Below are 13,547 nucleotides of genomic sequence, written 5' to 3' on the forward strand. Positions count from 1 at the left end.
GTTTTGCAGATAAAGGCAGCCGTTGCCAAGGTGACTCGGCGGAGAAAGGAAAAGTATCTGGCTGCCTGTTCTTGTGCAGGAAAGGCTTTAGAAAGCCGGAGGCATAGATAAGATGATTTCCACAGAACAAAAGCTGTACGCATGATATACCGCCTTAAAGACCGCCTTAAAATACCCCCTTAAAATACCTTCTTTAGCTGCGGCGTCCGCTGCTAAGCTGCCTAAATATGCGAATCACGCCGTTAATGACCCTTTTCCCCTCCTGAAGACCACATACCTCCACACATGAGTCAAAAGATGTTACAGTCAAGAGGAAAAAACTCTTATGTTTATTAGCCATGAATTTCACATTGTGAAAAAAATCACATGTACAAAATAATGCCATTAAAAAATAGAAATGAAAACTCTTACATGACAAAAGGAGGGAAATGAAAAACCCGATGTTAAATGCCGCTCGGTGCAAAAAAAAAAAATTGAAGGGGTCATTCATTACTTGCTGTTGTTGCCAGGGAAACTTGCATTCTATTGGGGGGGGGATGCTCCGATCTGATTGGTTCAGTGGTTGGAGGAGGTCAACGCTATATGGAGCCCCGAGGGTCTCCATCCACAGAAGTCCTGAAATTGCCAATAAAAAGGATGAACTTTTGGGAGGCTTAAGGAGCGGAGCAGGAATTTGCAGGAGCTGTTTACTGGTTTGATCCCAACAGATTCTCTTTTATGAATTCACAAAGGAAGACATTTGAAAAATAAACATATTTATATACATATCCCACCAAAAACATTTCCTCTTACTTTGAAATTCCATTAATATTCAATTGTAAAATGTCAATGTTCAGGTCACTTAGACAGACAAACAGACAAAAACACTGATTAGACTTGTATTTCGTTAGGGACATTCTCTCTTTTTTGGTCTTTAGGAACTTGCCATGTGTTTTCTTTTCTTCCTTTTTTTTAATGTGCATTATTGACACTATGGTGAAAAAGCACTGCGGTGTCTGCCCTTTATCAATGCACAGCTTACAGGATTCAACTCTTTTTGAAGAAGACTGTGGGTTCACACCCCGAAGGAGCCAAGTTAGCACATGTAACAGTCCTCCAGCTGTCTCAGGACAGCTGCAAGGACTGTCGCATTCCTCCCCATGTCAGGGTTACTCCCTGGGCCACATGCTGCAACCTTATCTGTTTTATCAGAGCATATCGTTTTGTTTTTGTTGGTCCAGTCCCCGACGGGGACGTTTTAAGACTTGGACCCCAGGTTTAGAGCTTAAAGATAGTATAAAATAAAAAAATACCCCCATTCAGTCTTCTTATATGTGGCCTTAACTGCTTCACGGCATCAGTAAACCGAGCCGTTCTCCCATACGTCCTCGGTGAGAGCTTCACCGCCCGTCTTTTATTTATTAAAAAAAAAAAAAAGAAAGTGAAAAGTTCCTCCCAGGGGGAGGAAAGAGTGAATTGTGCAAAAAAATGCAGCCCAAAACTTGAGATCAAATAAACAAAAATTAAAAAAAAACACATCATCTGGCCATGCACGACATAACCATGAACATGCATTCACATGAGAATGCAGGCAGAGAAGTAATAAATAAGGATTTAAAAACACATTAACAGAGTAAAAGCATCGCCATATAAATTAAGACAACGTTGCAGCAAGAGTTATATTAAAAAAAGAAAAAAAAAAGAAAGAAAAAGGAAACTGATTCCATTCTCAGTTTTAGGTTTAAGGTGACCAAAGAGAAGAGTTCATGCCAGTTTTTACTGAGTCACTATGAGTGGACATGCTCGAGGAAGTGTTCATGAGCAGCTGCTTTTATCAGAATAACAGAAGCGTTAAGTTTACAGCCCGATGTCCCCCCCCCCCCCCCCCCCATGTGTACAGTCGGTTAGTTAACCGGCACTCAGCGGGCTTTAATGCGTAGCTGCGAAACAGCAAACATGTAAGGCCGTGACCCCGACACCCCCTCCCCCTCCTTCCTCTCTCAACCCCCCCGGGCCCTCGCACAGATCCCTTCCATCCTCCTCAACCTCAGCTGGCGTTGGTCGTCAACACCTCGTGGCCTTGCAGTGACAGCGAAAACCGCCTTCAGTCTCAAAAGTTTACTTTCTGTGTCTGAGCCGAGAGGAGACAGTCTTTGAAAGAAGAAGAAGAAGAAAAAAGGGGGGTGAAAGGAGTATTAGAGGAGGGAAGGTCGGCTCCTTCATTGTACCTTTTTGTTTTATAAATCTGCTATATTCAGTCCTCAGCACAGCAATCATTGCTCCCTCCCTCTAAATAGAACATCCATCATGCTATACATTGCAGCCTTTTTCTTCTTCTTTTTTTTTTTTTTGGATCATGGAGAGAAAAACATCAATACAGCCTGTGGTGACTAATTGGGGGGGGGGCTGAACGGCAGCGTGAAAAGCCTGATGTACACAAGGTGGGAGTCTGTGCCTCGTATATATAACAAGCAGCAGTTTCTGTTTTGGTTTGGTTGTTTTTCTTTTTCTTTTTTGCGTGATTCGAGGAAAAAAAACCCTCGGCTTCCTTCTCCGGGAAAAAGAGAGAGACGTCATCATTCCAGGTAACTCGTCCCGCTTTCTGCATCTTTGCAACATGGAGATGACGTGGGCGTCTGTACATCACTGCTCAGTGTCTTGTTTTTGTATTTTTTTTCATTTTTTAGAGGAAGAGGATGTGTGCTTCTTCACAGTTGGAGTCCAGGAAGTTAAAACGGGGGAGGGGGGAAATCTGAGGGCGAGAAGAGAAGGAGTCGTTAAAATGGTTGAATGAGACGCCTGAAGGCAAACAGGTGACTTTTTTTAATGTATTCAAAGTACAAAGCTTAAAAACAAAATAATACACATGTTGGAAACGAAGCTCACAACCTTCTTGGAATTGTATCTGCTCTGTATCTCCTACTAGACTATTAGATCTGGTGATCCTACTCTGTTTCCTCCGTCAGGCTTTCTTATCTCCCCCGAGTGTGTTTTTACTCACATATTATCACTTTGACCTTTTTTTTTTAAAGCTTTTACTTCATATGTAGGCCTTCTTATCTGTTTACGCCACAGACGGCTACACACTTGGCAGTCCTCTACGTGTCTAACACGAGTGTACTATCACCCCGCTATCTCTCCCTGTGTGTTTTGGACATATTTGGAGGGTATTTCCCTGTTTCCTGCCAGAGGACGTACATGTGATGAGGGAAGTAAACCTTGAAGAGCACTTTTCTACCCAGCATGCATCATGGGAGAGAGAGATATGTCTTGCACTGGATTCCAGAGAAAGAATGGATGGAAATATGTTCCTTCTTCACTGCCACTGGTGCATTTCATCTGCATGCTCTCACACTTAGGCTTTGCAAAAATTCCACATACGGACATAAGAGTCGTTATTGATCCTCGCACCGAGAAACAGTAATCACGTGTATTTAAAATGATTCCCTTAAAGCGTGCACATACGCCACGCTTCTTCCTTTTAACTGGAACTCATTCAAACTGCATCAACCGCCACGGAAATTGGAAACCAGATGACGCCGATCGGGTTCCTTTAGATGAAAAGTGTGTGCGGAGGCCGACTTTCATTCGTTTTGTTTAGTCGTAATCTTGGACAGCTTCCTGGTAATACAGCTGCATCTCAGGGAATGTCTGTGTTTAGTTTCACGTTTAAGTCACTTGTAAATATCTAAATCACAGACAGTCGTCGACGGCATACAGGAAGTCTCGCTTTTTTCCGAGGGGGAAGTTAAATTGTTCTCATGGGAAAAAAGTGAGAGAGAACTTCTTCTTTCTCTCCCAGCGACAATCCTCCTTCTGTGAGGTCCGACATACTTCCTTCCCCTTTCATTCCTTTAAACGGCCTTCTTTTCCATTCCTCTACATTTTCTGTGTCTTTTCACATAGCGTTCACTAGAGTAGACTGTCAGTTGCCATGACAGACTATCCCGGGAAAAAAAAAACACAAATTGTGTATTAAATTAGTGGGACAGGATTATATTCTCTCCACTGAGCACCGTGTTGCGTTGGCTTAGAGATAGTATAAAAACCTTTCACTGTAGCCTCTTCCCTTTCAGAGATGAGTCAGTGAAAAGAAAGGGAATAATAAACGTCTTAACAGATATTTCATCCTGCGGAGAGAGAAATGGGGGGGGGGCGTCACATTGAAGCTGCTCTGAGCTGCTTCCTGGCTTTATCAAATGGGGAAACCTTGTAGTGCTAGACTCAGCTTCTCTCCATGGTGAGTTCAGGGGCCCCCAGACATTTCAATACATATAAATACAGCAGAATGAAGGATGCATGGCTATGTGTGTGTGTGTGGGGGTGGGGGGGGTCATATGCCCTGCAGCATGGAGAGAGCTCCACATGCGTCCAGCCCGTTTATCATCAGAGCACGGAGAGTTAGAATGAGGTAACTGAATATAGATGGAGGCACAAGAGGCTGTGGTTTCTTGACGGGAAATATTCAGAGAGAGATCATCACTACTAGGATGTCTGGGGGGGGGGGGGGAGATTCACCACTCCCCATCACCTCCACTTCCAACCCCCTGATGAATGGTTTCCGACTCCGCATGAGTCGGCGGGGGGCGGGGCGGGGGGGTGGCGTGAAAATGACCACAACCTCGTCAAAGGAAGGTGACTGAGAGTGGATTAGCAGCGGCGGAGTGTTGTAGCCTGCTGCTGTGTGGCTTGTCTAATTGGCGGACCCCCTTTTCCCTCTTAGGAGGGATTTCCCCCGCAGGAGCAATAAAAGTATCCTATTCTCTTTCAATTACCCTCGATGTCCTTCGGCCCATCCCCACAGCCACATAACTCACTTAACTAACGCACACAAGGCCCTGAACACCACCACCCTCCCCCCTCCCCCAGTGCTGCTTCCTCTCATTCTGATTGTCAGTATTTCAATTCTTACAGAAATCTCCACTAGAGACTCCACAAATGCATATTAGAAACCCATAAATACTGAGTATCACAGATTGTCCGTATGAGCATATATGTTATGCATATTAATTGCATTATATTAATGGTTTATGGATTGTGTTTTATCCTTATCTTTGCTAAAATTGAAGCATTACTGCCAAAATGTTTATGTAACGTGTGACAATGCAATACGAGCCAATGTATCATTGTATGTATTAATATTTATAAATGCAGTTTTTTGCATCTTTGTAATCTGCCTCAAAAAGAACCACAGTAATTGGACTCTAATTAATTTAACAAATGCGTAAAACATATGTGTGTACATGCATAAATACATTATAAATTCAAATTATATAATTAATATCAATGTTTTACAGATGGCTAAAGGAAAAGAAGAAGATAAATCTGTCCTCCTGAAATGTTGCTAGACAGTAAAACACAAGAAAATCTCTATCCATGCAACCTTTTCTCTTCCATGTTAAAACCTGATGCTACATTACCCACAATGCACCTCAACCGCCAACAGTTTCGGTCACATATTTGTGCGTGTTATGCTAGGTATGCTATGTAGCCTTGAGCCGTTATCATGCACAGATTAGCAGCGAGCTACAGAAGTCCTCTTTCTCCTGATTTTCTTTTTCCATTTTCAAACTCGTAGTCTTCACACCCAACTTTATAAAATATACAACCCAAGACCTGTAAACATACTTAGAGACATGAGAGGTCAAACTTACTTCATGGAAAAGGGAGCAGGTCGAGGGATCCGGGGCTCAAGCAGGCAGATGTTTCCAGGTGCTGACGAAAGCAGTGGGTATGAGTGAGTACGGCACAGTAGTGATGCTGTTCCAAGCGTCCAGCGTCGGGTCGTAGCAGTCCAGAGTTTTACACCGCTGGGTGCCGAAGTACCCCCCCACCACGTACAGTTTGTTGCCCGACGCCACAGCCTGGCAACTCATGCGCTTGGCCGTCACGTCGCCCACTTTAGTCCACTGATAGGTGTCGCTGCTGAACTTGTAAGCCGAGCACGCCGAGAACTCTGTGTCCCCGCCCATGACGAAGATCTGGTTCCCCAGCACGGCGGCGGCCGTGTAGCGCCACGGCTGCGGGCAGGACGCCGGCACCGACCACCGGTTCTCCTGCGGGTCGTAGCACTGCACCTTGGGCAGCTTGTCGTGGGTGACGCTGGTTCCGCCGAAGGCGAAGAGCTTGAGCTTGACGCTGACCACCGCCGCGTTGCTCACGCCCTCCCTCAACGGAGCCACCATGGTCCACTTGTTGGCCACGGGGTCGAACTGCTCCACCTGTTTGAGCGACACGGATGGGGATGCTGGGAGGCAGCCGGTCGCCGCCGTGTGACCCCCCACCACGTAGAGGCAGTGCTTCAGCTCCGCGGAGCCGTGGCCGAACCTGGCGATGAGCATGGGCGCCGCCTTTGACCACTCCTCGTGGACGGTATCATAGACCCACACGTCTTTGGACACGCCGTTCTCCGAACCCCTCCCACCGGTGATGTACACCTTGCAGCCGATGGCGCAGGCGCTGAACTCCTTCCTGGGGCTGGGAATGTCCGCCTTGGGGATGATCTCTTTGGCTTTCTGGTCCACCAGGTACAACTTGTCGCACATGAACGTCTGCCCGCCCAGGAGGAAGAGGGCGTGGCTGGTCTTTCTCGGCCGAGCGCACGGGCTGTTCACGACGCCGTCGTTCTGCAGGATCTTCAGTTTGCAGCGGATGGCTTCGTCCACCAGCTCCTTGCTCTTGGGCTGCGCGTTGATCAGCTCCTCCGTAGAAACGTTCTCCATGAGAAAGATGGCCGGCAGCAGGGCCAGGCGGACAGTTCTCAGCAGCTCCGGAAGGTGGCAGTGCCTCTTTTCCAGGTCATAGTTGATCCAGTTGAGGGCGGCTTCGTAAACCAGTCTCTCGTCTTCCGTCTCCAGCTCCTCGTGTGACAACAGCTGCACCACCATATCTTTGGGCAGCTGGAGGAAGTCCTCGGTCTTACAAATAGCGGGGAAATTGCTGAGGCACATGCCCCAGGAGAGCTCCGACAGCTTGGTGCACTGGTGGGCGTCGGACAGCAACAGCATGCCAAGGCAGTTGGACGGGTGAAGGTTTCTCTCGAGGAACTCGGCGCAGGCGTCCCGGATGTCCTGAAACTCCAGCATGTCGCCGGCTTCCAACAGCGACTCGGCGTTCTCCTCGTTGATGACCACGCGCGACGAGTACGCGTAATCCAGCAGGAGCTCCAAAACCTCCGGGTGGATGGAGTCGCGGAAGTCGACCTCGCTGGCCTGGCTCTCCCTCAGCCCGCCGCTGAACATGGCCTCGAAGTAGCGGCTGCAGGCGGCCAGCACGGCGCGGTGGCATGGGAAGGAGCGGCTGCCGGCGTGCAGCAGGACGTCGGTGAAGAGCCGTTGCTGCCGCAGCGAGTTGAGGTGCATGAGGACGCTGTCGGCATAGGAGGACTTGTGAAACAGGTAGATGTTCATGGAGCCCGTGCTGGCTCGCGATTTCCGGTTCTCATGGACGCACACGGACATTTTCATTGAATCCTGAAAAAGAAAAGACAAGAAAAATCTCTCTTTAATGCATTTCATACTTAAGGGGCATCACACAAGCTTCTGTTTTGCTGATGAAATGGTTGTCACAATTCAGCTATTTGTTTGTGGTATTTGTCTTTAAATTTGCATCCGTGAGGCAGAAATATAAATGTTTTTTTTTTGCTTGCTTGTTAAGCTGAGACAGCCTTCGGGAAGAGGCATTTTCACTATGACTCAAAGTAAAGACGAACAAACAGCCTCATCCTTCATCCTTAACATCCTCTAAGGAATTTCAAATCATTTTAAAATTTAATAAAGTGGCAACTTTAGAAAAAGCCTTCTGTTTAAAAAAACATAAATTATTGTGAGAAGACTTTAGCATCACAATAATGAGTGTCACTGTAAAAAGGAGGCGGTAATTATATGGGAGCATGTTGCTGTCAAGACAGTTTAAGGGAAGAAAGTAGATCCTTACAGTGTTATAATAATGTATCTTCTACCATTCAATCCATCTAAATTCATTGAAGGTTAAGACTTAAATTGTACTCTCAGCCTGTCTACTGTGTGGGCACATTTTTCGGCCCCAATATTCATAATAGGATGAACGATGTGCTATTTTGTTGGTGAGTATTGCAAAGAGATAGAAAAGCATTAAGCAAGAGATCCAGTGATTGCAAACTGCAAAAAACAGCACACGCCCCGGGAGTTATGAAGGTCAAGTAGATAACAATTGTCTTCTCGCAGAGACCACAAGGATTTTCTGCTTTTAACCCCCGAGCAGCACTAATCCCCAACCCTGTTTTTAGAGATACGGTGATTTACAAGCAAGAGTCCTTGTGCGCAGTTCTTAAAGCAAAAGAGAGGGAAAGAAAAGAGACAGCAGGACTCTCTTAAGCCGCTGAGTAATGCACAGAATTTACTCCCTTCCATAAAGCAGCAGCAGCTCCCGTCTCCGCCGCCCTTGCTCCGTCCTCGCTCGGAGAGAACATTCATTCAACCCAATTTCTAGACTTGTCAAGTGCCTCCCGCGCTTTTCCATAGTCACTGTCTGACCTAGTAAATCCACAGCTGTCAGATACTTTGACCAGACTCTAGGACATTTCAAGTTTTCTTCGAGGTCTCATAACGTGATTTAAGGAGTCCTCAAGATTTCTTAAATACTCATTATACCCCAAATCTGCCTTTTTTATAGTGTTGAAACAGGGATTTAGCATGTTTGGCAGCTTGAATTCAGTAGAGATTGGGCCCCATGAAGACATGTCTTAAAGACAACAAAAGTGAAACTTAAAGTTAAAACAACCGACTTCCTGCAGAGCTTTGGAGCTTTTGAAGTGAGCGCTAACATGACACGAGACCACGGGAGCTTTTCACATTTGTAATCCATCGTATCTGTCAGTTTCTCAGCGTGTTTTACAAACCGACAGGTGTTGCCTGAACGATTTTCTTTTGGTGAACTTCAAGAAGTTTAAAAGCTTCCAGGTGTCGTAAGCGATCCCTCTGCAACGCAACAGTACAGCTTCCATTTACCTCCAGTTGCATCATCCAACCATCCAAACATCCTCAGATGTGAACCCTACATGTGTTAGTCCAACAGGGGGGTTGCTATCCGGTGAGCGTCGTCACTCACACCTTCAACAGAAACAATATTGTTCCAGGGCAACGCAACTGAATTCCAGTTAAACTCGCTGACCAAACCAGCTGCTAGCCAGACGCACCGTTTTGGTGTTTCTGGTTGCAGCTGTCAATGGTGGAAAGTAACACACACAACCAGTGTTAACATGAGGTATTTAAGCTGCAAGCACTGCATTCCAAGCTAAGCCTTTAAAACGGGAGCCACAACTGAAACCAGGTGAGGAGGCTCGCGGCGATGTGGGGGATAACAACCCTTTTGTAATTTGGACGTGCATTGTTTTTGGGGAATGTACGAATGCGACCGCTTCATAAAAGAACTGCATCCATTCATTTTCAGGTTCTTTTGTGCCAAACGGACAATAAGGACAACACAGGTTTCGTGTTTTTAGCCGCCACTTTGGTCCGCCAAAAATATCTCAACAAAACGTGGCATCATCATGAAATTTGGTTTCCGACTTTCATGGTGCCCAGAGGATGATCCCTCGTAACTTTGGTGATCGGTTGACTTTTTTTGTCGAATGTCATCGTGAGGTTCATATTTGTGGTTTTGTGTGAAGTGTGTCAACATCTGTTGGATGTATCGCCATGACATTCAATACAGACTTTTTGAATTTCCATCTCACACCATCATCAGAACTAAATGTAGATTTGTTTGGCGACTAAATACCGAAACTCCTCAGCTGTGGGCTACTTAGTGTTTAGTTAAAAATGTTAGCATGCTAACAGGCAGAAATAGCAAGTAGGCCTACTGCTGCATTTTTAGCATGTTAGCATGCTGACATTAGCATGTATCTCTGCACAGAGCCACTAGCATGGACTCTTGTTGTTCTATTCACAAGGACTAACCAAAGAAAAATCTTTCATTTTAAATTTGAAGCTAAAATACTCGTATTAAAATAAAGATACGCTTGAATGAACCAAAAGCATTCACAGCCTGAAACAGTTTAGAGGGAGTAAGACATCGGTGAATGTTTCATTTGTTTCCACAGCTTTCAGGTAGACCTGCATGTCTGAATGAAGAATGTATTTCATTTCAAAGCATTCTCACATATTATAGTCTCATATATTATATGAAACATATTCATATTTCACAACAATAAAAAAGAAAGGAAAAACATCGTTTATCACACCGTGATTAAATACAAAAACCGACCGCAACCTTGGTTCAACAGGATTTATTGCATTCCAGCGCTGGAGAGAAAGAAATCTGGCAACCCGTCATGTTGTGCCTCTGGCTCAGCTATAATGAGAATATCCTCCCCCTCACTCGTTCACCTGCACATGTCACTTCCTACGTACAAATTCACACAAATCCTAATTGGAAAGCTTGATTTTAATATGTGGCTCTAATGAATCAGGTTTTTGCAGATACTAATAATTAGCATGCTAATAGATATATATATATCACGTCCGGTAGCTGAAAGGCAGGAAAAAATCCGTGAAATAATCTAATAATCCAATTATGCAGCATGATTTGTTTTCTGCTCGTGGGAGGAAACTGTGAAAATACAAGATATCTGTTTTTTAATTCCACATAATTCTGCAACACTAAAGGTGTTTCACCAAGCAAGCTGAACAAGCTCACTCACACATACAGCGGGAGCTGAACAAAGGGAAGAAAAGCAGTAAACCAGATACTTATTCTATTTGCATATTAAAGGATAAAGCCTGGATTACCAAGTAAACCTGCACGTCCTGAAACCCCTGTGTTTGTAATTTAAATGGAAATGTGTCTTTTGTTGCAAGTTTGCTTTTCCTCAACAAGTTTTTATTACTGTATGCAAAAGAACTTGGATGGTTTCAGAGTTTTCAAACGATATTTTCTTTACATGGACTCTCGATCAGAAGCATCGATTTACACTATTGGCTGAATGGAATGAACAAAAACATGTCTTTTGCAGACTGCCACACATCCCTCTGGAGATTAACCCAGCACGGGTAAACACAGCTTATTGGGGGGGGTAATCAGATTACTGCAACCCATATAACCTTAATCTGGTTGTTCACAGTAAACACTGTTACAGCGAGTGTAAAAGATCCTGAGGGTTAACGAGTTGCTGTGAAATTGCGGATATTAATGTCTCATATTTGACAAATATCTCTTATTCAACACCTCGAAAAATATGAGCCTTTGGATTTTGGACTGTTGTTTGGACAAAAGCATTTTTTTAATCCAAAATTAAAAGTCCAGATGCTTTTAATTATAGGGATGTTATTTGCGGATCATCGAGGAAACTTGAGAAAAAGTTAAGATAATGTATTTTTGTTTGTTTTAAATCCTCACTACAAGTTTTTAATCTTGCAGGTAAAAGGTCACGACCTTTGGCCTCCGTTGGTTTACTGGAGTATTCACTTTGACTTCCACTGAGTGTATTATTGTTTATCTAGTATATTAATTGTGAGTACAACATCACAACCATCAACTAAAAACAGGCGAACAAACCAACTAGTGGGAAACAATCAATCAGTTGATCAACTGTTACACGTTCAGCTTCTCAAACGTGACGATCTGCTGCTTTTCTTTAAACTACATTTAAGTTTCGCTTGTTGCTCAAATAAAACAACGTAAGAACGAATCACCACAGACCCTGGGAACATTTATTTTCCCACATGTCATTCCAGACCATCAATTGACCAATTAAAACCAGAATAAGTGCTAATTAAAATGTTTTGTGATTGCAGCCCTAAAAACCAATTGCCAATCATTAACTATCATTATTAGGGAATCCTCATTGTATTATAAACTCATCCGATCGGCCTCACAGGCTATTTCGTGTCACATCAACATGCATTCACACAACAGCAGCATGAGAGAGTTGTCATCCTCGTCCCCCTCACAGAAAAAAACAGATCCACATATACATGCCACACTCACAAAGCACACAGTAAAAAAAAAAAAAAAAAGGCATGCATGCAGCCTCTGGACAGATATCTGAGGCTTGGCTGGCTGCAGTCTGTTTCAAATCATTGCCAGGTGTTCACAGTCAACCGTGGACTCAGGAAGAGGGATTGGTGGGAGAAGACTTCAAAAGTAAACACCAGGCTTATATGTGGGCCAGCTCTGCACATCTGCCACTTGTTAGGACAAAAAAAAATGATGCAAAAACAATCTATTGATCTGCATGCATCAATTTTTTTAATCTCTAAATGTACTTCACTGTGTTTAAACCAACAAAAAAAACATCTCCACGTCATCGTGTTTACATCACCGCGGAGCGCGTGTCGCACCTGATGTCGCCTTTTATATATATATATATATATATATATATATATATATATATATATATATATTAAAAAGCGTATTAATAACGTGCATGAGTATGTAGGGGCGGGATGCCGAGGAGAACACAAAGGACCGGGAGGAGCGCTCGTGGAGAATAAAGAAATCATTGATGCGCGTGAAGGGGAGATTATAGAAAGAAAGAAAAAACATAATATTGACCAAAAATGGCAACATTGTATCCGTTAGCCGGATTTCTGTTGCGCCTCCATCATCATCATCAGGTGACCAGAGATGAGAGCTGCTGTCACAACATATACTCTGATAATAATCCACATATTATTATAATATTTACCTCTTTGGGTGAAAGCAGGAGTTCAACTGTGTCCGCGGTATCGCTCGAACATGCCACTTGTGACAGAGCCACGATGCAAGCCGTTGCGCTCGGGGGAGGAAGGACTCCTGGCGTGTTATTTCCCAAAATGCGTGCGCGTAACCGTCGAATAGTGAGTCCCGCCGGTTAAACCGTTAAACTGTGTCCGTCTGCCGAATGCCGGGACTTCTGTGTAGAAAAGCCGCGCGTGGAATAAACGGTTTGTTTTTAACTCTCTTCAGGATGAGATGTTCCTCCGGCGCCGCTCAGCTCCTGTGTGACGGCTTCTCCTCCTGCGCTCCCGGTCCTCCCTCTCCTGGAACCGGGGGTGTGTTTACCGAGAGGGGGAGGAGAGAGAGAGAGAGAGCTATGAGGTATGAGGTATATGATATACTGTTTATATAATTCATAGAAATCAATGTTAATGTTCATATTACTCTTTATTGAGTTATATCTGAATATTTGGACAAATTATGTTTTGATGCTTTGGCAACATGTGGAGAGAGAGAGAGAGAGAGAGAGAGAGAGAGAGAGAGAGAGAGAGAGAGAGAGAGAGAGATTGTAGTTCCATTTATACTGTTTTAAACATCTACTCTACTATATTACTATATTTCAAAGGGTCATTAACATATATTTATTTAGCATTTGTGTAAGAAGCATTTTTACTTAAGTTAAAGTACCAATGCAACAATGTGTAAAAAAAAAACCTGTTAGAAGTCCTGCATTGAAGTACGAGAAGTATTGGAAATCACATGTACGTAAGTAAAAGTACCCGTTACACATTGTGTTCAACGTGAGGTGCATTTTAGTGTAGTGGTTCCAAATCTCTTCCATCTTGTTCCCCATTTAAGTTTTTTTTTTTTTAATGCAAAACAAGCTGGTC

The 13,547-nt window shown here is 44.0% G+C and overlaps 1 protein-coding gene across 1 annotated transcript; it reads right to left on the minus strand.

Annotated features, from left to right (window-relative positions):
* Positions 1-296: 296 nt before the first annotated feature.
* On the minus strand, positions 297-12,929 carry enc1 (ectodermal-neural cortex 1). The gene is made up of 3 exons (XM_084034517.1): positions 12,647-12,929; positions 5,634-7,451; positions 297-2,731 (listed from the first exon to the last, which is right to left on the minus strand). Exon 2 carries the CDS (start codon positions 7,443-7,445, stop codon positions 5,670-5,672), a length of 1,776 nt encoding a protein of 591 aa, XP_083890643.1. The 5' UTR covers positions 7,446-7,451; positions 12,647-12,929; the 3' UTR covers positions 297-2,731; positions 5,634-5,669.
* Between the last annotated feature and the right edge of the window lie 618 nt (positions 12,930-13,547).

The sequence above is a fragment of the Eutrigla gurnardus genome (assembly GCF_963514095.1).
Source record: "Eutrigla gurnardus genome assembly, chromosome: 19".
Lineage (NCBI taxonomy): Eukaryota > Metazoa > Chordata > Actinopteri > Perciformes > Triglidae > Eutrigla > Eutrigla gurnardus.